The sequence below is a fragment of the Amphibalanus amphitrite genome, unplaced genomic scaffold, assembly GCF_019059575.1.
Source record: "Amphibalanus amphitrite isolate SeventyFive unplaced genomic scaffold, NRLGWU_Aamphi_draft 000641F_arrow, whole genome shotgun sequence".
In the NCBI taxonomy this organism is placed as follows: Eukaryota; Metazoa; Arthropoda; class Thecostraca; order Balanomorpha; family Balanidae; genus Amphibalanus; species Amphibalanus amphitrite.
In genome coordinates this window covers 281974-309837 of record NW_024882135.1, presented here as the reverse complement: position 1 = coordinate 309837, position 27864 = coordinate 281974, and the positions used below count along the sequence as shown (strand labels likewise).

The 27864-nt window shown below is 49.5% G+C and overlaps 3 protein-coding genes and 1 non-coding gene across 14 annotated transcripts in view; 2 read left to right on the top strand and 2 right to left on the bottom strand.

Moving 5' to 3' along the window:
* Positions 1-4883: 4883 nt before the first annotated feature.
* LOC122363822 (actin cytoskeleton-regulatory complex protein pan1-like) lies at positions 4884-7537 on the bottom strand. 2 transcript variants are annotated; one of them, XM_043333549.1, is made up of 2 exons: positions 7434-7537; positions 4884-6780 (listed from the first exon to the last, which is right to left on the bottom strand). In XM_043333549.1, the coding sequence occupies exon 2, from the start codon at positions 6742-6744 to the stop codon at positions 5158-5160; it is 1587 nt and encodes a 528-aa protein (XP_043189484.1). In that variant the 5' UTR covers positions 6745-6780; positions 7434-7537; the 3' UTR covers positions 4884-5157. The 2 variants fall into 2 exon arrangements, with proteins under 2 accessions (XP_043189484.1, XP_043189483.1); XM_043333548.1 differs by having other exon boundaries at positions 7182-7510.
* A 190-nt stretch (positions 7538-7727) lies between these two features.
* Positions 7728-7809, top strand: Trnas-aga. The gene has a single exon. It is a non-coding gene; the product is annotated as a tRNA-Ser (tRNA).
* A 462-nt stretch (positions 7810-8271) lies between these two features.
* Positions 8272-27863, bottom strand: LOC122363839 (prostaglandin reductase 2-like). Of its 9 annotated transcripts, XM_043333570.1 has the most exons (9): positions 27573-27784; positions 22456-22474; positions 12368-12459; positions 12037-12155; positions 11351-11551; positions 10858-11051; positions 10199-10400; positions 9585-9794; positions 8272-9191 (listed from the first exon to the last, which is right to left on the bottom strand). In XM_043333570.1, exons 3-9 carry the CDS (start codon positions 12408-12410, stop codon positions 9084-9086), a joined length of 1077 nt encoding a protein of 358 aa, XP_043189505.1. In that variant the 5' UTR covers positions 12411-12459; positions 22456-22474; positions 27573-27784; the 3' UTR covers positions 8272-9083. The 9 variants fall into 9 exon arrangements, with proteins under 9 accessions (XP_043189505.1, XP_043189513.1, XP_043189512.1 ...); XM_043333578.1 differs by lacking the exons at positions 22456-22474; positions 27573-27784 and adding an exon at positions 27845-27863; XM_043333577.1 differs by lacking the exons at positions 22456-22474; positions 27573-27784 and adding an exon at positions 27807-27827.
* LOC122363838 (ankyrin-3-like) overlaps positions 16789-27864 on the top strand; it is a 33811-nt gene continuing 22735 nt past the window's right edge. The window contains exon 1 of one of the 2 annotated variants that reach the window (XM_043333568.1): positions 16789-16807. The gene's annotated coding sequence lies outside the window, so the exon portion shown is untranslated. Of the gene's footprint in view, positions 16808-19847; positions 19876-27864 lie in introns of those variants that run through there. The other variant, XM_043333567.1, reaches the window with a different exon arrangement.

The following is a 27864-nucleotide window of genomic DNA, read 5'->3' as shown; positions in this document are numbered from 1 at the left end:
GCCCTCAGAGACACCGGTGTGGAACCCTCAGATACTTCAGTGTGAAGCCCTTACAATTGCTGGTGTGGTGCTATGAATGCGCTGGCTTAACCCTCGCACGACCAGGCCATTTCTCATAACACGAACGACCAGGGGGGGGGGGTTGTTACGACCCCCCCCTGGCGTTTCGAAACGGAAGGTCGTAGAGCTTAGCGGAAAAAACCAACGGATTGCTCTCAACGAGATCTCGCGATTGGTGGTATATTTTTTGGTCCTAGGTCAACATTTGACCTACTTATGACCGGTCAAAGGTCAAATTTTCCGAAAAAATCAAACTTTTTCAATTTTCCGCGGCGATTGCGGCAAAACGGTGGGAGATATCGACTTGAAACCTTCGCTATCGTGTTCCTTGATCAATTCTCTATCGTTTGGTATGTATTTCGCTTCCCTAGCTCTAAAAATGGCGCGTTGGGAGCGCCGGAAGTCGGCAAGGTCACAGTCGGCGGCAGAAATTCGAAAAATCAAAATTTAAATTTTTGAAATCTGATTGTATTTTTGGATTTGGGAGGTCCATTTGCTCCCTATAGAAGCTAATATTGCTGCATATTCCCATTAAGGTGACAAGAATTAGCAAAATAGTGGTTCGGGCGCTTTTCAAAAATAGTACCGGACGCTGTTCCTCTTGTGACGTCATAGCTCCGTGACCTGACCTGACCCGGTCAATTTTCTTGCACCACACGATAGCCAATGCTTGCCCCAACATGCATGGGAAGTTTCATCATGATCCATCAAACAATGTGGGTATCACCGGCAGAAAACCTAGGGATTCGGCGCACACGTTTGGTAACTGTCGGCCGGAGGCTGTACCTCTTATGACGTCATAACTCCGTGACCTGACATGACCCGATCAATTTTTTTTCGGCAAAAGATGCGCAAAGGTTGCCCCAGAGGGTATTGAAAATTTCAGCCCGCTACGACAAGCCGTTTAGCGTGCACTTCGAAAAAAACCTCAGGGGGGGGGGGGAGTTGATACAACCCCCCCCCCCTAGGCGTTCTAGGGTTAAATCCCTCAGAGGCCGGTACATGGACATTAGAGCTAAGTGAGAGCTTGTGTGGTGCCTTCAGTGGCCTTGTGGGGAGCCGTTAGACATCAACATGGTGCTCTCAGGAGCCGGTGAGTCCTCAGAGTCACCGGTGTGGGGCCTTCAGAGCTCGGAGATACTGGTGTGGGGCCCTCAGAGGTGTCGGTGTGGGTCCTTCAGATGTACCTATAGAGCCTTGAGATGCACAGGTGTGGTGGCCCACAGAGGCGCCGGTGTGGGGCCCCCAGAGCCACCGATATAGGGCCCTAAGAGACACTAGTATGACCCTCAAAGGCGCCGCTGTGTGGCACTCATTAACACTGGTGTGGAGCCATCACAGGCGGGTGGAGCCGTAAGAGGCCGGAAAGGGCCCTTAGATGCCTACAAGGAGCCTTCAGAAGCCGGCGTGGCACCCTTATGGGGATAAGCGTGTCTACTTAGGAGCCCTTGAGGTGCTCTCATGAGCTCTGTGGGGCCCTACCGAGCCGAAATATGGCCACGGCCAGTTGCCGCCGCATGGCTCCTCGGACTATCATTCTCAGGGGCCTCGTCTGCCTAGTTTGAATAGAAGGGCCTCTCAGACCATCAGTCTCATGGGCCTCCTCTGGCTAGTATGAATAGAAGGGCCTGTTAGACCATCAATCCTAGGGGCCTCCTCTGGTTAGTATAAATAGAAGAGCCTCTCAGACCATTAATCTCAGGGGGCTCCTGTGGACAGTATAAATAAAAGGGCCTATCAGACCATCAGTCTCGAGGGGCCTCCCTAGAAAAGTGTAAATGTGGATAGAGGGCCCCCTCAGATTCATTAGGAGTGGACCTCTCTGACTATCAGTCTCAGGGGCCTCTTGTGGCCAGTATGAATATAAGAGCCTCTCAGACCATCGGTCTCAGGGGCCTCTTCTGACTGGTGTGGATAGAGGGCCCTCCCAGACCACCGGTTTCAGGGGCCTCCAGTGGCAAGTTATATGAACAGAAGGGCCTCACAGCCATCAACCTCGGGGGCCTCTTCTGACTGGTGTGAATATGAGGGCCTCTCATACCATCAGTCTCAGGGGCCTTCTCTGCCTAGTGTGAATATAAGGGCTTCCCAGGCCATCAGTCACAGGGGCCTCTTCTGACTATTGAGGATAGATGGGCCTCCTCTGACTAGTGAGGGTAGGGGGCCTCGGCTAGACCGCCAGTGTCAGGGGCCTATTCTGACTAGTGTGGATGGAGGGGCCTCCCAGACCACCAGTCTCGGACCTCTGACTAGTGTGGATACAGGGGCCTCCCAGACCACCAGTGTCAGGGGCCTCCCCAGACCAGTGTGGATATTGGGGCCTCCTCAGATCCACTAGGGCCTCTCAGGCCATCAGTCTCAGGGGCTTCGACTGACAAGTGTGAACAGAGGGCCTCCTTGGATCCATCACGGCCCCTTGGAGTCCGTGCATGGGGATTCGTGGAACTTATTTTTACCGAGTTTGTTTATTCTGGAAGGTGACGACGTCCTCTCAAATCGAGACGAGGGGCCTCGAGTAAAAAGTGGGTGGGCCAAAACACATGGTTGGCCCCCCCCCCCCCCCCACCTCGAAAAGTGGGTGGGCACTTGCCCACCTGGCCCCCCCCCCCCTGTTCCTACGCCTATGATGTCACGGCTTACATTGTGTGCGAGTTTCAGCTCGATCTGAGGTGTCCCGAATCTGGGCTGAATCCGGGCTGAATCTGGCTGAATATGGGCTGTCTTGATGAACATTTCCGTATATATTTAATCTGAAAAAGCGAGGTTACGAACCGACAACCGTGCTTCCTTTCGCATTCTTTTCACCGTGACTTTCAGAAAAGAAGCCTCACAGCCGTCTATGTAGCTTAGTATTGGAAGATGTCTAGGTATGTAGGCTTGCATGTATGTAGATGAGGCTTATGCGTCACATTACTTTTACGCACACGGCACAGCATAGCATAGAAAATAGCCGCACTACGCACAATAGTCAGTTAGGTACATACAGAAACATATCCCTGGAAACATATTACCTAATTTTAGAAGAAAAACAAGCGCAGGTCTGTATGTTCCTAGCTCGTTTTACCACCATATCCGAGCCAAACCAGTTGTGCCGTGGCTATTTTGCCGCTGGCAGTGCATTTGCCTACCCACAGTAGCGACGGTGCGTTCATCTTCTACGAATAATACCTGGAGCCAGGTGCGGCCGCAGGATGTAATTTCACCCCTCTGGCCCTCCCGTCGCTCGGCGTGGGTTATTGCGGCTAGTGGTTATCCGCTAATGTCCGGTTGACTGAGCCGCGGGCTGACCCTTCTTCTCCCTGGTATTGTGTGTCGAGTGAATATCATCTCGTCAGGTGGGCCTAATGTGTATCGTGCTTCATGAGATACAATCACAGGAAACGCTGCGACGCCACACATGCGTATCGGTGTTGACGGATCCTGGCTTATGCATCATTCAGATGCCCTTTTTCGTTGACCGTTTCCCGCATTGGCATTTTCACGGTGCACTGACGCAATAGGGGAGGGTGTTGATCGCACGCCCCAGCCGAACGGACCCTGATCGAGCTATAGAGCTTGTCGAAAAAGTGCATTGCTTGTGATAGGAAGAAGCCCACGATGCCCGCGATGTCCTCGAAAGCACACCCAGTTAGTCGTTAGCGTCCACAAGAGCCAACTGCGCCAGATACGTCTCGCTCGGGGGCAGCACAGCTCAGGGTGGTCTCAGCGCCATTTGAGCCGCGGGGCGACAATCGCGGCGCGGTAAGCTGCAGCTAGCCGTTCGTTAGCCGCGCAAAGCGGCCGGCCGGCACGCTAATGCTGCCAAATGAGCTGTCCCTTGACGACCGTTGTCGCCAGTATGGGGGGAATGGATGGAAGGTTGGGATGGGTGTTAACGCTTATCGGCTGCAGAAGAAGTAACAGAGGTCGAGAGCTGGAAACTTGGAGGTGACGAGGTGCCAAGCTAGCTTGCAACTCATCAAATGAAACTTCCGTGGTTGTTGAGCATGTTAGGCGCTCGTTCGATGTTAGGCGTTTTTAGGCGACTGCAGTTTTATCCACCGTGCTGCTACAAATCTATTAGTGACACTACGATTACGTTGGAGCGTGCCTGGATGCATACGAGCTCTGGCTACCTTCTGCGGTCTCTTAGCATCCCTCACGGGGCCGCAGTCCCACCCCTGCCACTGAACGTGTCCCACAGACCGCCACACAGTGTCAGAAAATAAAACTCTGGAGGGCTGTTCAGCCGACAAAGACAGCACATTATTGTTCGTGCCGAGTGTCCTTTGTCCTATTCAGACTGGTAGTGGTTCACTCCCGCGGCGCTCGTCCAGGAACCAGTCGCGGGTATTATAAACGTTATTGGAGGAGAGCGTGCAGTTCCATTGGTGTATTGTGAGCAGCACGCACCGTGCTAACTGTCGCAATTGCCGCGGCAAACCAATTTGGACTGTAATGTGAGGTACCTAAGCATACGCGGTGTCACGGAGGACATTATGAATGGCTTATTTAATATGATGACCATTATTTCCATCAATCGCCAATTTTCCTCGAAAGTAACATAGTCTTGATAACAATGCGATCACTACTCCGGTAAAGAAATCAGCACGAGCGTAATTGACATACTCGAGTAGACGATATGAATGGTTTAGAGATTTCCTAATGCTAATCAACACAGCTAAGAGCGTGCGACAGGTATGATAGATATTATTAGCTCAGAAACCCCGCTTTATCTGGTAACCTAGGCAAATTGCAGTCATCAGACATGAGACTGTGGCGTCGCATTCATCACTTTACCCTCCAGCTCACACACTTCATGCTAAATTGAATGACAAATACCGTAAACTTCAACATCGTGTATAACCAATAGCCACACAACGAATTCATGGAAAGCTTCTACATTTTAGAGGCATTGCTACTCAAAAATCCGGTAACACTTGAAATAAGTATTCCAAGAAGAAACACTAGGGCGCAAACACACGTCACCCGATCCAAGGCAAGCATCATATGAAGCAAAACAGCTTCAAGCCACCGTGACTGATAACAGGCCTTCCTCACATGAAATAAAACAAACCGCGCCACATAACGAACAGTTTTCGGCCACAGAATATCACATCACAGGAAATCCTCATCATCAAAATCCTCCTCAGTGGCAAAGCGGACCCTCTTCTGTGTCTCGGCCGCTGGCTGCGCGCCCCCGGCAGCGGCCATCTCCTCTCTCAGCTTCTGCAGGCCCGTGCGGAAGTCGGTGGTGCTGCGTTTGAGCGGCTGTGGCCCGCGGTAACTGAGGCGGCCCGGCGCGGCGGCGCGGCCCCACTGGCGCCGACTCGCGCACGGCGCCGGCTCGGCCAGCGGGCTGGACGGCGGGGGACGCTGCTGCGGCCGCACTGAGGCCAGGGGAGGCGCAGAGGGAGGTGGTGGAGGCGGTGGAGGGGCGGCTGGAGCGGCTGTCGGCTGCCGGCGGGTCATCATCAGAGCGCGGCGCGCGCCCCAGCGACGCTGAGCCAGCTGCGCACGGGACGGACCACCGCCGCCACCGCTGCCTGCTGAGGCTGTCGTAGCGGCTGCGGAAGGCGCAGGAGACGTTACACTGGGCCTCGCAGCAGCGCTATCAGCCATCGGGTCATCAGACTGATCCACGTCTGAGGCCGACCAGTCCTGCGGCAGGTCCAGCTCCTCGTACCCGTCATCAGCACAGGAAGCTTCCACACCGGCATCACTGTCAGTTACTATGGGAGTCTGACGAGGCCTAGGTTCATTCATCGCCGCCGTCGTGTGTGTTTTCTCCCGCCACGTCGATCTCGGCGGTGCGGTGTTCACCACAGGTGCCGGTGTTGGCACTCGGCCGGGGCCGGTCTCCTCCCTGAATGCCCCAGAGGTGGCGCAGTGGTACTGGCCGGCACACCGGGCCGTCGCGCGCATCCGCTGCTTCATCTTCTCCATGTTGTTGAACCAGAGCAGCTGCTCGAGCCGCTGCAGCTCGGTCGACATGGCCGTCGCCGCCGAGCGCAGGCACGTCGTCTCGTCCTCGGCGTCTCCGATGTCGGTGAGGAGCTGCTGCACGTGCCGGCCGTCCCGCTGCTCCTGCACCAGCCGGCAGAGCGTCTGCTGCAGCTGCTGCACGCGCACACGCACCTCCAGCGGCTGCTGCAGGCTCCGACGCCGGGCTTCGATCTCGCTCTCAGTGTCCGCCAGCTTCCGCAGCTCCTGCTGCAGTATTACCTCGTGCTTCTGTAACTCTTTTATAGAGCAAGAAAGCTGCTCTGTGAGCGCCTTTGTTTTAGATAATTCGCTCAGCTTCTCTTGTTTAGCTTCGGTGCGATAAACCCCATTCAAGCCGAATCTGTTCAGGTGCTGACCGGCGCTCGTGCACAGTTGATCCACCTCTGACTGCACCTGGGTCCTCACCGTCGCCAGCTCCGTCTCCGCCTCCTGCAGGTCGCGTCTCACGCGCTCCCGGTACTCCAGCACCTTCTTCAGTCGCACGTCCTGCAGCTGCGCGCTGGAGCTCACAGCCGCCAGCTCCTGCTCGGCGCGCTCGTGCTCCTCGCCGAGACCCAGGTGCTCCTTTCTCAGAGTGGCGGCGGCCGCCTGTTGGCGTTCGTTCTCAGCACCGACAGCCCGCAGCCGCTCCTGCAGCTCCTGTAACAGCTTCTCCGACGAGCGCACTTCCTCCAGGAAGGCATCCACGTCACCCTCCATCGCCGCCAGGTGCTAGCGGAGGAGCTAGCGTAGCATCTGCGACGACGGTGACGGGAACCAGAACAGCAGTAGAGCAGACGTCACACTAAGGTTTTCCAACCAAGGAGAGGCGCTATACCCGGAGGCGAGTCTTTCTAACAAAACCTAAATAAACCTAACCTAGCCTAACCTAACCTGGCCTAATCTACAACCTACAAACATACCCTACAATCTATAAACCTACAGCGCCTCTCCTCGGTTGGAAAATTTATGTGTCAGTCTTCAGTCACAGCTTGTATATAAATGTGTCAGTGTAAAAATTGTGATGAGATATAACCTTCAGCAGGGACTTTTGAAGTGGCTGTGAAATAATCTATTTCATATTATTAACCTCTTTTGCACCTTCTGAATGCAAGACAACAGTTCTAACCAAGGCCGTAGGTATAATACATACTTACTGTTTCAACTTCAGAGTCCAAGGATGTAGTCGAAACAATCATCCCGCAGCCCCTCAATCCCCAACATTACGGGGAGGTGTAGTGTATCCGAGGAAGTGTCCGGGAAGTGTATCCGAACAGAGAAACCGAGAGAAACGGGCTTCTGTAATTGAATTCGGCCGATCTATCAATTATGCCGCAATTCACGATTAAAACAGCGCCTTACAGGCGATTTAATATGCACATACCCATTGAAAATATATAGAAACTCACATTTGAGGTAGAAAATGTACGAAAACTCCGCAAACTGGAACCACAATTGATTTATTTCTGCGTGATTGTTTGTAAACAACACTCATATGACATTTGACCTTGAATATTTGAGCGATAAAAGATGTTGCAAAATGATATCAACATTAATTTACAGTGTGAATTCTTGTAAATACATGGAATTCATACCTATTTTATTGCATATTAGTCATTCAATACTTTTCGAAACGCAAGGCAAGTGGAATATGGCTTCAGCTTTCTCATACAATATTTCCAATCTGCATTTCTACCCCCACAGCGGTCGTGGCCGAGTGGTTAAGGCGTCTGACTAGAAATCAGATTCCCTCTGGGAGCGTAGGTTCGAGTCCTACCGACCGCGTGCTTTTTCAAGTTCGCCCAGCGAATTGTTGACCCATCTACCAATTACACCACACACGTCACATGATATGCATAAATGTTTGCCACAAATGTTATCCCGACTCCCAACTGTAATCCCAATCCATCTCCTTAAGCGGAATGGGTCTAGGAGTAGGATCATTCAATCATGAATGAAACGGGAAAATCCTGGACAATATAATATGGTGACATGAATTATTCATCAGTAGGTGTGCTTGACATTACAGCTCCGTAGCCGAAACCCCATTTAACAGCGGAAAGTCGTCTTAAAATATTAACACGCATACCCCTAACAATTTCATTAAGTGCTAAACCGCTACCCAAGCTGAAAAGGAAAGTGCAACACAATCGATTTGAGGAATGGGAATGCTCGAGCAAGATAGACATCGAATTCAACGGAAAGGGCGAGTGACAAGGCGGACATCGCCAGAAAATAACAAGCCAATAACAGCAACTGAGCGTTAAATACGTCAGTGGGGATGAATATATTCAAGACACAGCGTACCGTTTATCACATAACACAAGAATCGGGACACTAAACCATACATTGTTCGAATACTCTCTGGCAACTGAATTCAGCTGAACGCCGGCGTCAGTTCAAATCAAAGTAGCTCGTGTCTAGAATAAACTTATATAGTCGGACAGTGACTGAGCATAGCCGCGTGGACAACTCGTCTAAAAAAGTTTAGATGAAAACTGTAACAAATAGTATGTGATAAGTATGGCATATCAAATTCTATAACTTCCAGGATATGTGAAGATATACTGTAAATACAAAACAAATAGATACTTCATGCCTTCAAACAATGCGTTATACTGAGCATTCTTACTTTGTCCTTATGGATTTAATGGTGCAAAAGGACAAATGCTTATGTAGATTAAATCAATAACACATAAGATGGCAGCTTAAGCCGACATGTTTTGTACCAGCACCATACAAGGGAAATGTAACACACAATCGATTACCACAACTGAATATTGTGCCGAAAACAATACGCTACCTTCACGCCAAAAGTACACTCGGCCATAAACCGAAGCTCGAACCAATCCTAGGACACACAGGCTGAGAAAATGACTATCACAAAGCCATCACTTCCACACCAATGCCTATCGCCCCGAACACGCACTCGCTGAATCTGAGTTTCGCTGTATCTTTCTCACCTACCGGCTACTCCCTCCTAGTCTGGAAGTTTGCCGCCAGATGCCACCAGCATCAGTGTAGATGGCAGCACTGTACGGCGGCAGCTGAAGCGGCGGCTATGCGTCACTGACTTTCACGATCTGTTTGCCGATGTTACCGCCGGACATCATGGAACAGAACGCCTTGCCGGCGTTCTCGAGACCGTCCTCCTCCGTCTCAAACACCTGGAAGGAAGTGAAGAACCACCTGATTCAGCAGATCCGTCAGGTAGCGCTGAAAAACCGCAGAACACTCCACGTGCACCGCTAGCCCGACCGGACCCAGTTGGGAAGGGAAGGTCCGGCTTAATTCGAGGACCCGCGGCCCATGAAAACAATAAAAAAGCTCTATGAACGTTATCGGAATAAAAAAGGCTCTATGTACGTTATCGGATCATACAATTTATCGGGATAACCAAATAACAACAAAACTTATCATTCAAGCTCCTTTCAAGACCCATCCACAACCACTACAAAAACGGCTGCCTTCCGTCAGCCGTGTCCCAATCTGAACTCGCCAGCTGAGCCCATACACCCACCCACCCACCTGCTCACTCCATACCCACCCGCACCCCATACCTTGATGGCTCCGGCGGCCAGCCATCGGGCCAGGCGCGCCACGCCGTCAGCGAACCGGTCCTGATACTCGAGCACGAGGAACCTCTCGCGAACGATCCCTCGCTCGTCGACCAGCCGCTGCACCTCGGGCCGTAGCGGCGGCGGGTAGGGTGCGTCCGTGTTGTAGGCGGATATCTGGCCGCACAGAACCACCGCGCTGCCGGGAGCCATCTGAAACGGAGGGGGGGGGGTCAGCGGGGTGAGAGTCTGCTGATAAGATCCATACCAGAAATAAATCTGCTTCTACATTTTGGGAACGGGGCAAAGAAAGTTCCTACATGAAAATGAATCTTTTCGGAAACAAGAAATACGCTTCAAGACACAACATGCATCAAACTGGGAACGCTTAAAAAAAAAAAATGGTACGAGCAACGTCAACAGCGTAAAATCACGACACAATTCGATCCATGCCTCAAAGCTTCAGCTAAACTTGCATCCGCCTCAAACAAGCGCCAAGCCCTTAAAGTCAATCAAGACTAAAACATTACCGATCACGCCCGAGCATCTCCCAACTTACTCTTTCCCTCCCTCTCCCCACCCTGACCCCGGTGACCCCTCCCCTCCATCACGCCTACCTGCGCTATCACGGCGTCGCTGATGGGTCCTCCGACGTTATCAAAGTAGCTGTGCACGCCGTCCGGGCAGAGCTCTGCCAGCCGGGCCGAGACGTCCTCCGAGCGGTAGTTGATGGCGGCGTCGAAGCCGGCCTGCGTCGTCAGGAACTGACACTTGGTGTCCGAGCCACAGATCCCCACCACCCGGTCGGCGCCCTCCAGTCTGACGGGGAAAAGGGAGTTATTGTCATTGACAGACAGTCAAGTCTATGGGGACAGCGAGGAGTGTGTCCAGTTTATGAGAAAGAGCACCAGACTATTTATGACACTCAAGTTCTCGGGTGGGCAATAAGGACGACAGAACTGACGGCAGCACAGGAGCGCCCCAATGGCAGCCGTTTCCAACACGAGTTACTAAGTCAACAAGGCAAACGACGGTAGTAAAACGACAGATCATAAAAGGACCTAAAAAGAAACAACCAGAGCAAATTCTTACAACACGAAAGCAATAGCACACAAATCTCAAATCCACGCCCACTTCCTAGTATCAAATGCCCTCCCAAAGAAGCCAGGGGAAAACAGTGACATCTGATGACACTAGGTCTTCCTGCACCCACGGGACACACACTACCAACACCTGCCCGACGCCTCCTACCCACGCGTTGGCACTATGCACCTACCTGCCGATTTGGCCGGCAATGTGTCCACACGCGCCGGCAGCCCCGCTCACTACCAGGGTGCGCCTGATGCTGCCATCTGTGGGCAGTGAGCGCAACTGGGAGCGCTCCGTAATACCGAACAGCGCCGTAAGTCCGACCAGGCCCAGGCACGAGATAGGCAGAGACAGTCGCTTACCGACCAGACGCTCGTCCACCTGGAGAGTGGAAAAGAGGGAGAGAGGGGCGGGTCAGTGTCAGCGCAGATCGTCGCGCTAGCGTGGTTCGTGACAGCAATGTCGGCAATGGGCGGCCCATCAAAATCCAGTTCCCAGCTGGGGATGTTACACGACCATACTTTGATTATTACGAAAAGAAACCGCCCACACCACACCACAAGAACAATCTTTTGAGGGAATATAAAGGAGAAAAAACCTGATTGGAAACCATGAAACATACCAAAATATTAAATTCCATATTTTTTTTCGTAGAGCTGCGTGACTCATATTCTACAGACCTTCATGATCTTGTCGGCCTCGATGGTGAAATAGAGTTTCCAGGGCCACTCGAAGAAGCCGGACATGACGATGTCCCCGGTGCTGAAGCCGTCGTCGTTACTGCTGAGCACCTTGCCCACGCCGCCCAGGCCGGGGATCGCCTGCCCCAGTTGCCATGGCAACAGGTACTCGGCGCCCGTGGACTCGTTCATCTGACATCTCTGCAAGAGTCGATAGCGGGTCTAGTTGGGAAACATCGTATGGGCGGCGGTCTCCATAGCAACCAGAGCGCTCGACAACCACAACACAGCTTTACACGTGAACGATATCACGGTATAGCCTCCGGCCCTACCGCGCTGAAAGCGTGCCAAATGAGAGCGAAATAAAACCTATAGGTGCTAAGCGTAGGAGCGATGATATTGCGGTAGGTATGTAAATGGACACTGGTTAGTGGTTAGGCAGCTGGGCTAAGCAGTAAGCTCATGAACGAGCGAGGATATTCCCCTGGTCAGCTGAAAACTAAGCTAAACTGGGGGTATTAAGATATCATGCTCGTACATAACCCAGCGACAGTTTGATAGAGCGGGGAACGGCTACAGCTGAATAGAACGCCCGTCCGTGACCAGAGGTCTCACACACAGTTGAAGAACATCTCCGTCGGCCGTCACACCCGTACCTGAACGTCCCCGTCAAGTCAAACCCGTACCTGAGCTGGGTCCACGGACAGGTAAAGGTTCTGTACGAGCACGTGACCCGGCGGCGGGTCGGCCGGGTACTCGCAGCTCTCGTACCGGAAGTTGTCCTCGGCAGGTGCGCCGTTGACACCTGGTGCAGAACAGGTAGGGCGTATGTGATACGTAAGACGCAGGAGCATGCCAGGTGGCCACAACTGTCTGTCCCAGAGGAACTAGTGAAGTGAAGTCTGTGAAAGTGTTAAGATATCGCCGACGGTCCTGTCATTCAGCAAACCAAGGTCAAACCAGGACCATTGGCCTATGTCTTCAAATATTGGTCATAAACAAATGGTCAACACTCACCTGGGGGCTTGGCGAACACCACCTGGTAATTCAATAGCTTCATGACAAATGCAGGCTTGTTTACAGCAGTTGGAAATTATCTCATACAGTATCTATGGGGAAATAGATTTAGAAGTAAGTAATACAGAAATGAATGGAGAGACACATGAAACAACATAAATATAAGCAAATCAGATAAATGACAACTTGACAAGTGCTGGGGCAGCGGGGAAGAAGTTTGCCCCGGCCTCAAGCATTTATAATCAAGCATTTATCCTATCAACAACAGGTGAAAATCAGGAGCAGCCAGCAGACATGGATGATGACAAGACTGACAAGAGCAGTGAGCATGATTGATCCAGCATCAGCATGTGCCATGCTTGTCCCACAGTGGACGGTAGTCGGTATGTACGTATTCTTTTTTGTCAAGCGATTCAGATTAACGTTTAAGTGCAGCTCATAACAGTGTGAGTGTAGCTCAATAATAGCTCAATAATAGCTCATCAATAATGCTAAATCATAGCCATATTGTAGACACTCAGTCCATGCTTTATTCTTTCCATTGAATTTATCATTAGCTGATCACATAGCTCAGTTAGTATGGCGTTGGACTCAGTGTGGTGAGAGCACACATTCCAGTTATAACAGTCTGAGGTTCGAGGCGCAGCAGCACGCCCAATGTTTGAAAATCGGTCAAAATCCACAGAATGTACAAACCAAGGCTATGTACAAACACGAAAATGTATCCAGCTCACACAAGACACTTAATCCAAATGACTTTCCAACTGAACCTCCTTTATTTTATTTATGTATACACTGCCTTATTTATGAAATAATGCACCGACCGTGGTAAAATCAAGGCGGTAAAATACAGTTCTCTATATACCGTGGTAAAATATCTATATTCTATATCTTTTTTTTTTAATTTTTTTAATCAATTCTATTACAATTATATGAACTTGCTTGCTTGCTGGGTTAGGACGCGCAGCCTCGAGACCCAGGCGTCCAACTTCACTGATCGTCTTGTTCTTGGTCTTGTAACTCGGTCTTGTTGGTAGCGTTAAACGTCACCTCGGTCTTGTTGGTAGCGTTAAACTTTAGTCTCTTCCGTTTTTGTAGATGTTGATAGCATTTAAAGGGACCCTCCCACCTTCAAAAAAGTTAATGAATTGGCATAAAAGTGATGTAGCGTGAATCACAAAGAGCGAAAATGAACATCTACCAAATTTTACCGGAAAATATTCACCCGTTTTCGAGATATAAGACTTTTATTTTTGTTTACTTTTTGGGAAATCCGCTGTTTCTATGACGTCACATAAAGGTTTTCTTTACGTCGGCATTTGGAAGCAATAGTTTGGTATCAAAGTGCGACAAATATTGCGCGAATGATGCGTTTATCTTATCAAGGTCAATATATGATGGCCAATAAAGGATTCCAGGACAATTCTTATGGTATTTCTTCGTATCGCAATTCTTCGTCTGCAAATCTTCGTCAGGGCATTTATTCGTACCTATCGCATTACTTTGTCTCGCACCAGGGTATATGTAAATCGGCTCGCATTTCTTCTTCAACGCAAATATATGCAAGAGTAAGCATTGAGGGACAAATAAATGCACCGACGAATATTTGTAGACGAAGAAATGCGGACGAAAAATTGTGCTACGAAGAAATGTCATGCGAGGATTCGTTCGGGTACCATGACATTTATGTGATTTCAAAGTCAAGGTTCACAGCTGATCTGCTAAATCAAGCCAAGAATCCAAACTATCAAAAAACTATAAATATTTGTTTGTCTGTCACAGAGGTCTCAAGCAATATTAGGTTGACATATGTTGAATCAAAAATCTACTGCCACAACTCACACCTCCTGCCTTAGTTTATCATTGTTGTTTTAACTTGCTTTCAAGAGAAACAGAAGCCAGTATCTGATATCACTTCAGATGATTGTTTCAAGATCTGAGTTCAAATGGAAATAAAAGCAAGATCAAGATGAAACAGGGATTATTGCTGTTAAAGTAGTTTGGCCATGATACAACAAGCACATAAATCATTAGCCAAATCAAATACTGGTTGGTTTGTCAAGATGTTTGTTGTCTGTCGTCTGTCGAGCTGCTATGAACACTGAACGCTCTCACTCTTACTTTAAAGAGAGTAGTTTAAGTTGAATGGTAGTGAGCTGTAATTAGACAAAGCAGCTATTCAGTGCTCACATCAAGCCAAGCTAGGAAATGGCATCAACTGTGGTGGGAGGAAGCAGGTTCGGGAGCCCTATGTTGTAAACTTCTGTTATGTCTTGTGTTTGATCAACTGATGTTTTCTGCTCTGTTTTGTGCAGTGATAGTAGCAGGTAACTGCATGCTTGTCAAATTATGTGAATAAACGAATTCATAACATTGCATTTTTCTCTCCATGCAAGGAACAAGTAAGATGTTGTAGAAAATGTAATAGAGGCTGCATTGCTGATTTTGCACTTTATCAGAGCTTTATTTAGAATTGCTTTCCTGAAAGCTACACACAGGCCACAGTGCTGAAATTCACAATGTCATAGCTTTTGGCAGAAAAAAGAAAAGACTTACCTAGGTAAAATTGGCTGAAAGTATGGCAGAGCAGGTCTTGATGCGTATGCCCATCCGTGTGCTTGCCGAAGCCGAACTGACTGCAACACATTTAACTCTGACCCACCATGGTGGCTGGCATATCCTGAACTTTCACCACTCTAAACAAGACAACTTTCAGCCCTCAGCATTGTATTAAAACACTGTACAAAACACTCAAAATTTGTTTCAGTGCCATCCACGGACAACATCAGTCGCCATTCACCAGGCCAGTAAAAACAGAATAGATAATAGCTTCAAACCCATGTAGTCAGAGTTACTAGGTCTGCACCTCAAAACAAAATCCAGGTGACAATTCACCACGCCAGTAAAAAACAGGTACTTAGGTAACGTAACAGCTTCAAATCTGGTAACATGTTGGTCAGACTTTACACTACCATATTTACATGGAGTAATATGATACCAAACAATAGTGCAACCATTCTGGACAACAAAAGTGTATGATAAAATTAATTTAGAATACTCTGGCAGCATGATTTACGAGCACAGGCAGGTGTTACCTACCAGCCTTCTCAATGCTCGTAAAACCAACATTGTAGTTTTGATTTTACCTTACATGATAACACACTTGGCTGCAATGGCACATTTAATTTAATACTGTGAAAAGACCAGTTATAACCACTTCACAAGCACAATTACACCTCATGCCGACATCCTTTTCCAAAGACAGTCAGCAGCGTCTTTCGTCAAAACTGGAAGATAAATCCCCTTTCAACTGTTAACATCAAAAATATTTCTTCATGGTGTGACTGTGATCTCCATATGGAAACCTTGCAGGAAAATTATTAATGTCAATTGTCAGCTCTTCAAATTTCTTTGGACTTTAACTTGCAGTACCATATCCAGTTTGCTTTGATATTTTGTTTTTTATTCCATGTTGAAGTTGAACACCAAGCTCCAGATATAGCAGGCAGCTTGATCATCTTCGGCCTTGGTATAATATCAGTCCAAGTTCCAGTGGTGGGTATCTTCTAATATTCAAATTAAAATGAAAAGCAATAGGCTTTCTCAGCGCCGACGACGGATTTCACGTTGATAAAAAAGGGAGCTCAAGGTCAGCAAAACTCGGGTTCAAGGAATGGCGGGCGTTGAAATGACTGCTGACGTCATCAAAAAACCGCTAATGGTTAAGAGATAGGGACTAAGCTGGTCCCACCCTGCAAGTAAAGGGAAGAAATTTCTTGAACACCATAAAGCTACGGGGGTTGCGACCAGGATAAATGGTGGTTTCTGAGCCTGGCCGCAAACTTGGCTATCTCAACTCAAAACTAATGTTAAGGTGGGATGGTCCCTTTAACTTTGCCACTTCCCTTTTCCGTGAAAGAGGGGTACTAAGCGGTACTAAGCAAGGTATATCACGTAATAGTATAGAGTAAACAGGATAGAGATATTGCGAGGGGGGATTTGCAACTACGAAATGCTAGCGTCTACATTCTAGCTACTTACTAAGTGCGGGAATAAGCGGCCTCTAAGGCTAAACAAAAAATGGGAAAAACAAACGCTACAGTATTTCTAGTTACAACTTAACAGAAACCAACAAAAAATAAGTAAGTAAATAAATAAGGTTGAGATGTAGTAAGGACTAGAGACAGGTGCGCAAGAGCACCGTGTCTCACAGAGGAATTGAGCACTTAAAGACATAAGTACGCAGATGTGAACAAGACAGTTTTGACAGGACTATGAATACACAAACACACAGACGGACGACGACCAAACAACTTTGCGATCGATCACTATCCGGTCCGGAAAGATAATGACAGACAATGATCACTTTCGATTTCCTAAAACTAGTATTTTTGAGTGCACACTGTAATCAGAAGTGCTACATTGGAGATCCACGGACGGGTATGGTTACAGCTTATCTAGAAGGTTACACTGTCGAAGATACAAGAACAGAGCATCAAGTACTTCACAATCATTTCCGAGCAAGTTCTCCACTGTAGGGCGGATGCCTCTGGTCCTACAGGCTGAGAGCAGACGCAGTCTCTCCACACGATATTGTCGACAATCAAGGAGAATGTGTCCCACGTCTTGTTGGCAACGACACACCTCACACACAGGCGCTGGATCATGGTCAATGATGTGTGAGTGAGTAAGTACAGTATGCCCTATCCTGAGCCGGCAAAGTACAACCTCTTCCTTGCGGTTTTCACGTACACATGATGACCAGAAACCAATGTTCGGTTTGATGACCTTCAACTGGGTGTTGCGGTAATCTTGCCACAGCCTCGAAAAGAGTTCCCTTACGCGGTCTTTCACCATAGGTATGTATTCCCGCGGTCCTACCGCGACCCTTGTCACGTTTGGTTTATCATGTGCCTTTTTGGCCCAGTAATCGGCCTTCACATTGCCACCAATACCGCTGTGACCTGGTATCCAGACTAGGGTACATTCTAAGCCAGCACATACATTGGTGTGGTTTAGTTCTAGAATAGCTTCCAGAATCGGATGATCGTCATTTTTATTTTTCAAGGCCCTGATAGCGGGCAAAGAGTCCGTACAAATAAGGGCTTTTGGAATGCTTTTTGCGCGAACATACCCGATCGCTTCTCTTATAGCCACCAATTCCGCAGTAAATATGGACAAACCGTCCTGGAGCTTAAACGAGAAAAAGGCATTATTTATCGTGAAAGCACAGGTAGCGGAATCTCCTATTTTGGACCCATCAGTAAATAGGATGCGATAACCCGGGTGGTCCTCCACCAGGTCGTTGAAGGCCATCTGGATGTCAGTCAAAGTCATTTGTCGCTTGTCTTGGGTCAAAAGCATGTGCGTTTTGACCGGATGTCTTGTCCATGGGGCTGTCGACTTCGTGGGTTTAGTCACCGGAGGGGGTCTGAAACGCAATTCATTCAGCACTTTCCTAACTCTATAAAGTATTGGGAATCCTGATATTCTGTGCATATAACTTTCCGACAAGCCATGGTATGGGTCAGTAATGTCTTGCAGGTTCATTAGGTCGTAGCAGGGGTGCTTCTGGTCACCCTGTACTTTCAGGAAATACCTGACCAGAAGTTCTTTCCTTCTGACAGAAAGTGGGTGCACGTTCGTATCCACCTGCAAGGCTCGTACTGGAGACGTTCGGATGGCCCCTGATGCGATTCTCAAACATGCATTTTGTATGGTTTCTAATGACTCTATTCTTTTGTTTCCAGGTCCGTCAATAACACATGATGCATACTCCAATATAGGTCGTATAATAGCCTTGTACATGCGCAGTAGGACTATGCGGTCCGCACCGTAACTTTTTCCGGCAACACATTTCAACACGGAAATACGCTGCTGAGCTCTGCCTTTTGTATATTCCACGTGGGCATGCAAGTTCAGCTTTGAGTCCAGGATAACTCCCAAGTATTTCACCTGATCGACCAGGGAGATAGCATCGCCTCCAATGTGTAGGTCAGGAAGAACTTCCGGGTTAAGACGTTTAAGGCTACGTCGAAACAATATAGCTTTCGACTTGGTAGGTGAAAATGTGAATCCGTGTGTGGAAGCCCAGTTTCCAATCCGATCCAGTGCTTTCTGTATTTTGTGGAACAATGTTGGGATACGTCTACCCTGCGTCCAGATGGTCACGTCGTCGGCGTATACAGCATAATATATACCCTGAGGAATGTCATCCATCAAGGAATCAATTGCCAGGTTGAAAAGTATCGGCGAGATGACCCCACCTTGCACTATGCCATGCTCCTGAGTAAATACATCAGACAAGACACCACACCTCACCTGAAAAGTTCTGTTGCTCAGAAAGCCACGAATAAAGTGCATCATGTGGCCCCGGAAGCCGGTGCGGTGCATTTGGTGTAGGAGAAGAGTAGGTGATACCAAATTGTAAGCAGACTTAATGTCGAGGAATACCGCCAAGGTGCTCGAATGGTGAAGAAAGCCGTCTCTAACATGGGAGTCCAATCGAACCAAATGATCTACAGTAGACCGTCCAGTACGGAATGCGCACTGATGTTTGTTCAACAGCTCATATTTTTCAATACACCAACTCAGTCGTTTTCCAACAACCCTCTCCATTAGTTTACACAGACACGATGTCAGTTGGATCGGTCGGTACGATGTAACCAATGTAGGGTCTTTACCTGGTTTAACAATTGGCACAATGTACGAGTGGCACCACGACTCCGGGAATGTGTCTTTCAGCCATATGTGATTGAATACCTTTAGTAGCTCGTGAAGTTGGGTAGCATCCATGTGTCTTACAAAGTCATAATGCACTTTATCTGGGCCTACAGATGAGGAACCCGAGCTCTTTATTGCCTCACTTAGCTCTTCAATAGTAATTGGTCTGTTGTAGAGGTCTCGATTATCGCTACCAAAGTCTGGGAGCCGCGCCATCATCTCTTGCTCTTTGTCCAGAAAGAGCCTAGAATAGTTAGATTGAGAGCTGAGTTCCTCAAAGTATTTCCCAAAGGTGTTCGCCACAACGTAAGGATCGTCCACAGTAATGCCGTTGTGGAGTAGGACAGGGAAAGGTTTCGCTACTCTGTGCTTAGTTGAAAACTTACGTATAATATCCCACAGACGATTCATAGGTGTTCTATGATTGAACTGAGATAGAAGTTCTCTCCAAGAAGCTTGTTGAGCCTCTCTGAGGATCCGTCGGGTCTGTGCTTTGATTCTGCGATATTCTACCCGCAAGAACTGAGAGTGAGGATCGCGACGCATCCTATTTTGTGCCCGTCGGCGGTTTTGTATTGCCTCCCGACATTTATGTGACCACCAAGGGCACTGGTATTTGGTGTTAGCATTTCTCATAGGAATGAATTGTTTGGCCACATTGATAATCTCTTCAGTTAGAGCTGCACAATTATTCACTCCCATGTCGTCTTTGAAACGAAAAGTGCATGCAGATCGAAAGGCCGGCCAGTCCGCTCTCCTGGTACTCCACCCAGAAAAGACGAATGGTAGGTCTGGAACAGGTACCGCAGGTCTAAACTGGATCCGTATGGGATAGTGGTCACTGGAATGCAGATCCTTGTCTGTGTCCCATACGAGCAGATGTCCTATGTCACTGGAGGCTAGAGTCAGATCGATGTGTGATTCGGTACCTGTAGACTCATCAAACCTGGTAGGTTGACCATCATTAAGTACAAGTAGGTCATATTGATTAATAACTGTCATCCACATCATTCCTCTTTGGTCACAACACTGTGAACCCCACATCACATGCTTGCTATTCGCGTCTGTGCACAGAATGAACGGTTTAGGAAGCTGTGCAATCAGCTGTGCCAGATCAGTACATGAAAATTGTTCTGTGGGTGGCAAATACAATGAACACAATGTGATTCGTCTATTTTGGGTCCGGATAGCACAAGCGAGCGCCTGTAGTGTTGTTTGCAGTGGCAGTCGGTGATGTGGCAATCTATTCGAAACGTAGATGGATACACCTCCTCTCCTGCCCCCCTGGTCTGAGTACGCATTGAATAAAGTGTAATGAGGGAGGTTGAAAGAGTATTTGTCATTTACAATGAAATGTGTTTCCTGGAGGCAAATTGCATGATAAGAACCCTCTGTCAGCATCTGTTTGGCTTCTGCCCATTTTCCTATCAGTCCTCTACAATTCCACTGTAGGATATCCAGGGACTGGTCAGGTTGGAATTCAGGAAGCTCTCCTGAACTTTGGCAAGCTTTTCCATTAGGTTCAATGCGAGATCATTTAAACTGAGTGAGCATATGCCAAACAGTACAACAAGGAGTGTGGAATTAATGTACGCACACAAGCCCTTCGTCATCCTGGGATGAAGAGCCGTCCTTTTCATGGGACGACAAAACTGATCCAAAACGAAAAACGAAATAAAGAACATCTTCTGGAACTAAACAATGACTCTACTGGATGTCTTCTCAGACTATTAGAGTACTCTTCCAGGAAAGAAAAACAAAAATATGATCTAGTCTTACACTAGACTTAGACTCTGCTGGACTTGAAAGAAATAAAACTACCTTCTACAAAACCGTGAGAAGTTGGGAGATTAGGTGGGAGGGCGGGATGCCACCCCAGCCTGGTTTGTCACCTTTTTTCCTTTCGGTGGTTGGGTGTGCTGGAAATCCATGTGGGCTCCGTGGGGGGAGGCTAGGGGGTTCAATGGAGCAGCGCCACCAGGCTTTGTCATGCTTCCACCTCTGGTCCCAATGGGGCTTCCTCCGAGGCCATGGGGGCTCTGAGTGGGGACTTTCATCTCTGAGGGTGAGACATGTATCATGTCCTGACTTTGTTCTACTCCCTGAGAGTGGCTGTCGTGTGTTGCTGACTCCTGCTCAGCACATGCCAGGTCATACATATTCTGCTCTGAGTCAGAGAGAGTGGACAGCTGTGTGCTTTCTGATGGGGTGCCGTGCAGGTCCATGGTGTCTCTCTCTCCATCTGTGTCTGCGCTGTGCTGACTCTGCTGTGTCTGGGTCTGTTGCAGGGTGTCCGTATCAACTCCATCTCCTGAGACCTGAACTCTCACTCCTTGCTGATAGTGTTTGGGCACCCCCAGTTGAGCTTTCTGGACACTTGTGTTCTGCTGCAGGAACTGTTCGAGTAGTGTCAATATTTTGTCCATTTTCTCCTCCATGTGGTCCATTCGGGTTTTTGAGGAGTCATTTCGGGGAGCCTCAGCTTGAACCCTCGCGGCAGTTGCATAAAGGCGTGTGGTTGGGACCTGGTGTTCTTTTTCATAGAGTCTACGAGCATGTGGGTAGGACACGTCCCTGTCAACCTTCAACTCGCAGATCTCTTTTTCTCTTTTCCAAACGGGACACTGTCTCGAAAGGCAGTCATGGTCAGCTTGGTCGCAGTTTATGCACTTTTTGGCACATGGTCCATCATGTTTGTTTTCCCCGCATGTTAGGCACACTCCCGTCGACCGGCATCTCTCCTTTGTGTGCCCATACTTTCCACAGTTGTGGCAAATGAGAGGATTGGGCACATGCTTTTTGACTTTGTACTCCACGTAGTCAAACTGGAGCTTTGTAGGGCAAGATGGTTTGTTGAAAGTCAGAAGAATCGTTGGTGTCTTTTCTAGATGGTTACCTGTTTTTCTCATAAATCGCTTGGCAGCTACCACCCCAAACTCTGCCAACCATCCCAGGATGTCATCGTCGGACAGGTCTAGAAGGTCAAAAGCATGGATAGTTCCTCGGCTTTGGTTCAGTTTTTGATCTCTCTGGATCTCACATTCCTCACCCCCAAAAAGCCTGGCATTGATGAGCTTTTCGGCCTGGGACTGATCCTGGGTTTTGACCAGAAGCCTTCCATCGTTCATGAAACTGGCCTTCTCCACTTTGTTCCTTCCACCCAGTATCCCCCTTACTGCCTGCTGGACCCAGGGCCAGCCTTTTTCTTTGACAGGTTTACCAGACAGAAGTTTTATGGTAAGATACACCCCAGTATCCTCACCATCGTCCCAGAAACTTTCAGAGAAGCCTTCCCCTCTCACCCTTTTGAAGGCCCGTTTTGGCCCCATCTTCTAGATTTGCCCTACATCAACATGCAAACCCACCTTTCGCTCTTGTAGCTACTGTGAAACTATTTTTTCTCTCTATAAGTTGTTACGTTCCTTATTTCTATCATTGCTACGGTTGGGATTACTATTGGTAGCGTGGCGTGCCGAAGTTAACTGTGTCGTTTAAAAGGTAGCGTTTGTTTGAGCTTCCGAGCCGCTCTATGTTACGTTTGCCGAGTTCCGTGCCGTTCCGTTCAGTTCGCCGTTCATTCTCTCCCCCACCATTTGTCCCACAACAGACTGTGCAAGTTTTCAAGGTAATTATTTACACATATGCACACATTATTATTACATTGATCATGGCTATATACACTGCCCCAAATAAGGGCCGCACCCTTCTACTTAGTACTTACATGGCTGCAGTGCGTAGGTATGAGGGACGCACAACGCGCACGGGCAGTCCAAGACTCCAACACGTAGCTCCCGAGGAGCGCGAAGAGAGCGAGAGCGCGAAGAAGAGTGATCACTGCGGGACTCAGCTTATATACCGCGCCTCCGGCGGTTGGCATTTGCCTCGGGCGCGGCACGCAAGGCTAGTCCCGCAGGACAGAGCGCACAGAACATGGCAGGGCAGAACAGGACAGAGCAGAACAGTGCAGAGCAGAACAGGAAGTAGATGGTGCCGCCGACTCGACCTAGTAACGGTCCGTCCGGCCGCCGGCCTGCCCTGATTGCTGCCCAGAGGGGTTGTTGTTGTTCCCCTCCAAGTGACAGGCGGCGCCGAACGGTGGGAGTCGGCCGGCCAGGTGATCGTAACAGGTAATGAAGAAGATGAGCTCGCAGGGGCGGTGCCAGGTGGCCCGGCTGGGTCCACCCGCGCCGGCGGAGGCACCTGGGTCTCATGGACTCTCCGCTGGTCGCGCTGCTGCGCCGCTCCGTGGTTTCGCCGCGCCGCGTCCTCCCCTGCGGATGTTTGCGCGGCCCAGCGCGGCCGCTGCCGCATTCCGCCCCCGGCCTCCGGCAATGCGGGGCGGAAGGGATGGTTCTACGCCCATCAGCTGGTGGGGTGACGATGCGGTCGCGTAGCGGTCCGCCGGGTCCGGCGGCAGCCACGGCCTGGCCGCGTTGGAGGGGAAAAGTTTCCCACATCCCTCCGATGAATATAGATGACAGAGCGATTCCGAACTCCGGGTAGATCTGTGGGTCATAGAGCACCTGTCAAATCCTGGACATGTTGATATTTCAACTGAATTGGGAGATCCAAAAGCTCAGTATAGCTAGCTCTGCCCCGGTACTGCTTCCTCTAGATCCTCAACTATGGTTTAATATTTCTTACTGCGTTACTGCGTTGCTGTCGCCTTGGTACTGCATGACATGCGTTACTTCCTCGTCATTTACAAAATAAATGGCCATTTGGAACCAATGTGGACTAGGATTTAAACTTGGTCGTGAGAGGAGCGGAATGGCGTCAAACAGTCGTGCCTCAGTAATAACTGGTTATGACTTTGCTTAAATTTATTCTTTTCTTGTGCCTTTGAGTGTGAGAGTAGCGCTCTCAGCTCTGCCGTATATTCGCATCCTTATCCCAAACTCGGACAACTAAACACAAAGTATCGGCTTCTTGCCTTGCCACGTTAACAACGTTTCACTGGATTCTAGTCCTTAAGCATTGTACAACTTATATGTATATTAATGTAATTTTTGGGCGACTCCGTGACGTCCCATCACTGATGCCATTTTAGTGACAGCCGAGCATCTCTGTCCCGAGCGTAATTGACCGTCCCATTTGTTGGACTACACAAGACTGCCGGTGTGCAGGTGCCAGTACCATTGTGCTTGGACAGTTTGCCATGACTTTGTGACCCTTTTAGCCCGCTAATGGTGACCTTCCAGACAGTGATAGCTCACTCTGACGCGAAACTCCTCCTATCTGCAATGGAGTCGACCCATGTTGAAGACGGAGACCACCGCTGTGGACGCCGATGGGTTTCACTGCTGTAGGGTCCCAAGAAGCGAGCAGCAGGTGTGCACTTTGTGCTGCCTGGGCTGTCTTTGCAACCTTTTGGCGCTTGGCTATCTGCCACTGCAAGTAGGTACTGCAACTAGAGCCGACGCTCCATACACCGGACAACTGTGAGTCATGATATCGCGGGAGGCTGAGTTCGCTCAGAACATCGTTGCCCAATTCTCGTCATTTGTAACGGCCAGGGATGGACATTGCCGCAGAATTGGTCTAGTTGTTCAAATATGCTTGTTTCGATAGAGCTGTACTTTTATGACCGTTACCTGGCGTTCTAGTTAGTCTCGGCAGTTCAGCGTTCGGATGCAATTATTGGCCTTCTGGCAGCGCTCACTCTTATTCATGGCACTCCATTTAGACTGACTGAAAAAAGACATTGACTTCGCCGGAAGACATAGGTATGCAGACGGTATTTGGTAAAATAAATGTGCTGTACCTCGGACAAGGTTAGGAACAAGTAGGCCACCGCGTCCTTTACATTCATTAACAACATCATAGTCCTCTAGGCAAAATGATTCAACACATTTAATCACATTTCTGTTACGGTAACTTTAGCAGCTAATGCACTGTACCCTTGCATCTGACCACTTGATTGGCCGATGTTGCAACGCTTGCATGTTTGGCAGTAAGCAATATTAAACCATCAATAACATTTTAGACACTTGCGACTTGCGAGCCCTACAGTCTGTTACCTACCTGCGTACTTGTTTCTCCGCTAACGATAGCCGTGCTGAAGACACTGAAATCAATATCCACTGGAATGTCTGTTCGCCTTATAAACACATTTATACACTTGAAGCCATGTACCATCATACTGGGGCGCAAACTGATTGCAAAGCTATCCTTACTTTACTCCCAACTCAGTTTCCTCAGGGCAAGGCCATATAGGTCCTCAGGGACTATAACGGTCAGGGGGTCTCCTTTCCCGCTGGGACCTCCTGGGCCACACGGCGTTGCCCCGGGTCGGCCGTGCCGACCCCTCCTCTCCTGAGGAGCCTGTGGACGTGGAGTCACTTTGGGCCTCTGCTCCCGAGGAGGACGAAAAGCCCTCCTGGAGCTGCGGCTCCTCCACCGTCTCCAGCCCGTTCTCATTCCGAGGCTGGCGTCTCCAGCAGCGGTCTCGCATCCTGACCAACGCGTGGTCCGGTAATGCTCTGGAAGAAACTGTCAATCTATGTTTTCCCATGGTCAGCGTTTCCCGTTCGCAGTTTCCGGGTTTCCGGTTCGGTCATTGTGCTGAAAGCCCTAAATAAGAAACGAGTAGCGTTATGGACACACGGCCTCTACCCCCGAACTAACCCATCTCTAGTCGGGTATTGACTCACACAGGACGATTGTTTATGCCCACTTCGCTCTGATGGGCTGCAGTCCCAATCAGGCGTGGAGCAGCGCTTCACCCCACACAACGTTTGGCCCGAAGCCGCGCTTGGCCTACCGCTCAGTTGATGGGCTTTGGGTCGTGTACACTTGAAATATGAGACGGTAGCCGGTCCCTCATAAACAATCGTCCCGGGTCACTGGTAGGGCAATCGCGACTTCGATAAGTGCGAATTCCATCGCTCACCTCAAAACTCGTTGCTTTCAGCACAAGCACGAATGGACCCGAGAAACCTCTGTGACGACGCGGAAAAGCACCTGGGCATACACTGTCCTCAGAGGCACCCCTCAGCCCCACACTCAAATTTGGCCACGCCCATCCTCCGTCCCTACACCAATCAGACAGAGCGGAGGGCAGGGCCTAATTGCCGCGGGACCGCCGCGAGCCGGCGCTGGCACCCCGCGGTGACTGACCGCGAGGGCCGAGCCGCCCGCCTGGCCCACTGGCCGGGACAGCTGGGGGAGATGAACCACTGCGAACATGAACGGCCCGATACCTACATACATGACTTACATTTAATATTAAAGGCAAAACCAAATCACAATATAAGAAATATATTGCAATAAAAACAAACAAACAAAAAAACGCTGGGTTCGCCGCCCTGTTTGGAGCGGAACCGACAATAAATTAATTTAGTACGCCTTTGGCGTGCTAAAAATAAAACAAGTCAGTTTTTAGTAATCCCACCGCTGCCACCACTGTGAAACTATTTTTTTCTCTCTATAAGTTGTTACGTTCCTTATTTCTATCATTGCTACGGTTGGGATTACTATTGGTAGCGTGGCGTGCCGAAGTTAACTGTGTCGTTTAAAAGGTAGCGTTTGTTTGAGCTTCCGAGCCGCTCTATGTTACGTTTGCCGAGTTCCGTGCCGTTCCGTTCAGTTCGCCGTTCATTCTCTCCCCCACCATTTGTCCCACAACAGACTGTGCAAGTTTTCAAGGTAATTATTTACACATATGCACACATTATTATTACATTGATCATGGCTATATACACTGCCCCAAATAAGGGCCGCACCCTTCTACTTAGTACTTACATGGCTGCAGTGCGTAGGTATGAGGGACGCACAACGCGCACGGGCAGTCCAAGACTCCAACACGTAGCTCCCGAGGAGCGCGAAGAGAGCGAGAGCGCGAAGAAGAGTGATCACTGCGGGACTCAGCTTATATACCGCGCCTCCGGCGGTTGGCATTTGCCTCGGGCGCGGCACGCAAGGCTAGTCCCGCAGGACAGAGCGCACAGAACATGGCAGGGCAGAACAGGACAGAGCAGAACAGTGCAGAGCAGAACAGGAAGTAGATGGTGCCGCCGACTCGACCTAGTAACGGTCCGTCCGGCCGCCGGCCTGCCCTGATTGCTGCCCAGAGGGGTTGTTGTTGTTCCCCTCCAAGTGACAGGCGGCGCCGAACAGTGGGAGTCGGCCGGCCAGGTGATCGTAACAGGTAATGAAGAAGATGAGCTCGCAGGGGCGGTGCCAGGTGGCCCGGCTGGGTCCACCCGCGCCGGCGGAGGCACCTGGGTCTCATGGACTCTCCGCTGGTCGCGCTGCTGCGCCGCTCCGTGGTTTCGCCGCGCCGCGTCCTCCCCTGCGGATGTTTGCGCGGCCCAGCGCGGCCGCTGCCGCATTCCGCCCCCGGCCTCCGGCAATGCGGGGCGGAAGGGATGGTTCTACGCCCATCAGCTGGTGGGGTGACGATGCGGTCGCGTAGCGGTCCGCCGGGTCCGGCGGCAGCCACGGCCTGGCCGCGTTGGAGGGGAAAAGTTTCCCACACTACACGTCAACCTTATTTGAGCTCTGACCGCTTCCAACGAAATTACAGCTCCAAACACTCTCGGAGTACTCTTAAAACCCTTTGTAGCAATAAATATCGGTCTACGTCTTAAATCTTAAATCTTTAAATAGTCGTGACTGAAACCCGTCCTCTCCGCCACGTGCAGAAACATTGAGTTCTACGTACAATTATATGAATCAAATCCTATCCTGAGTCACTCCACGGAGAACTAGTCACTCAAAGGAACGCTATGTTCGAAAACAGTAAATACCCACCTTAGAAATTAATCTTTTTC

Excerpts from the sequence above, each read along its gene's own strand:
- LOC122363822 (XM_043333549.1), bottom strand. The coding sequence starts at position 6,744 with ATGGAGGGTGACGTGGATGCCTTCCTGGAGGAAGTGCGCTCGTCGGAG.
- LOC122363839 (XM_043333578.1), bottom strand. The coding sequence starts at position 12,410 with ATGAAGCTATTGAATTACCAGGTGGTGTTCGCCAAGCCCCCAG. Across the intron at positions 10,401-10,857 it reads ATTGCCGGCCAAATCGGCAG|ACTGGAGGGCGCCGACCGGG; the intron begins GTAGGTGCATAG and ends TTTCCCCGTCAG. Across the intron at positions 9,795-10,198 it reads GCGACGCCGTGATAGCGCAG|ATGGCTCCCGGCAGCGCGGT; the intron begins GTAGGCGTGATG and ends CCTCCGTTTCAG.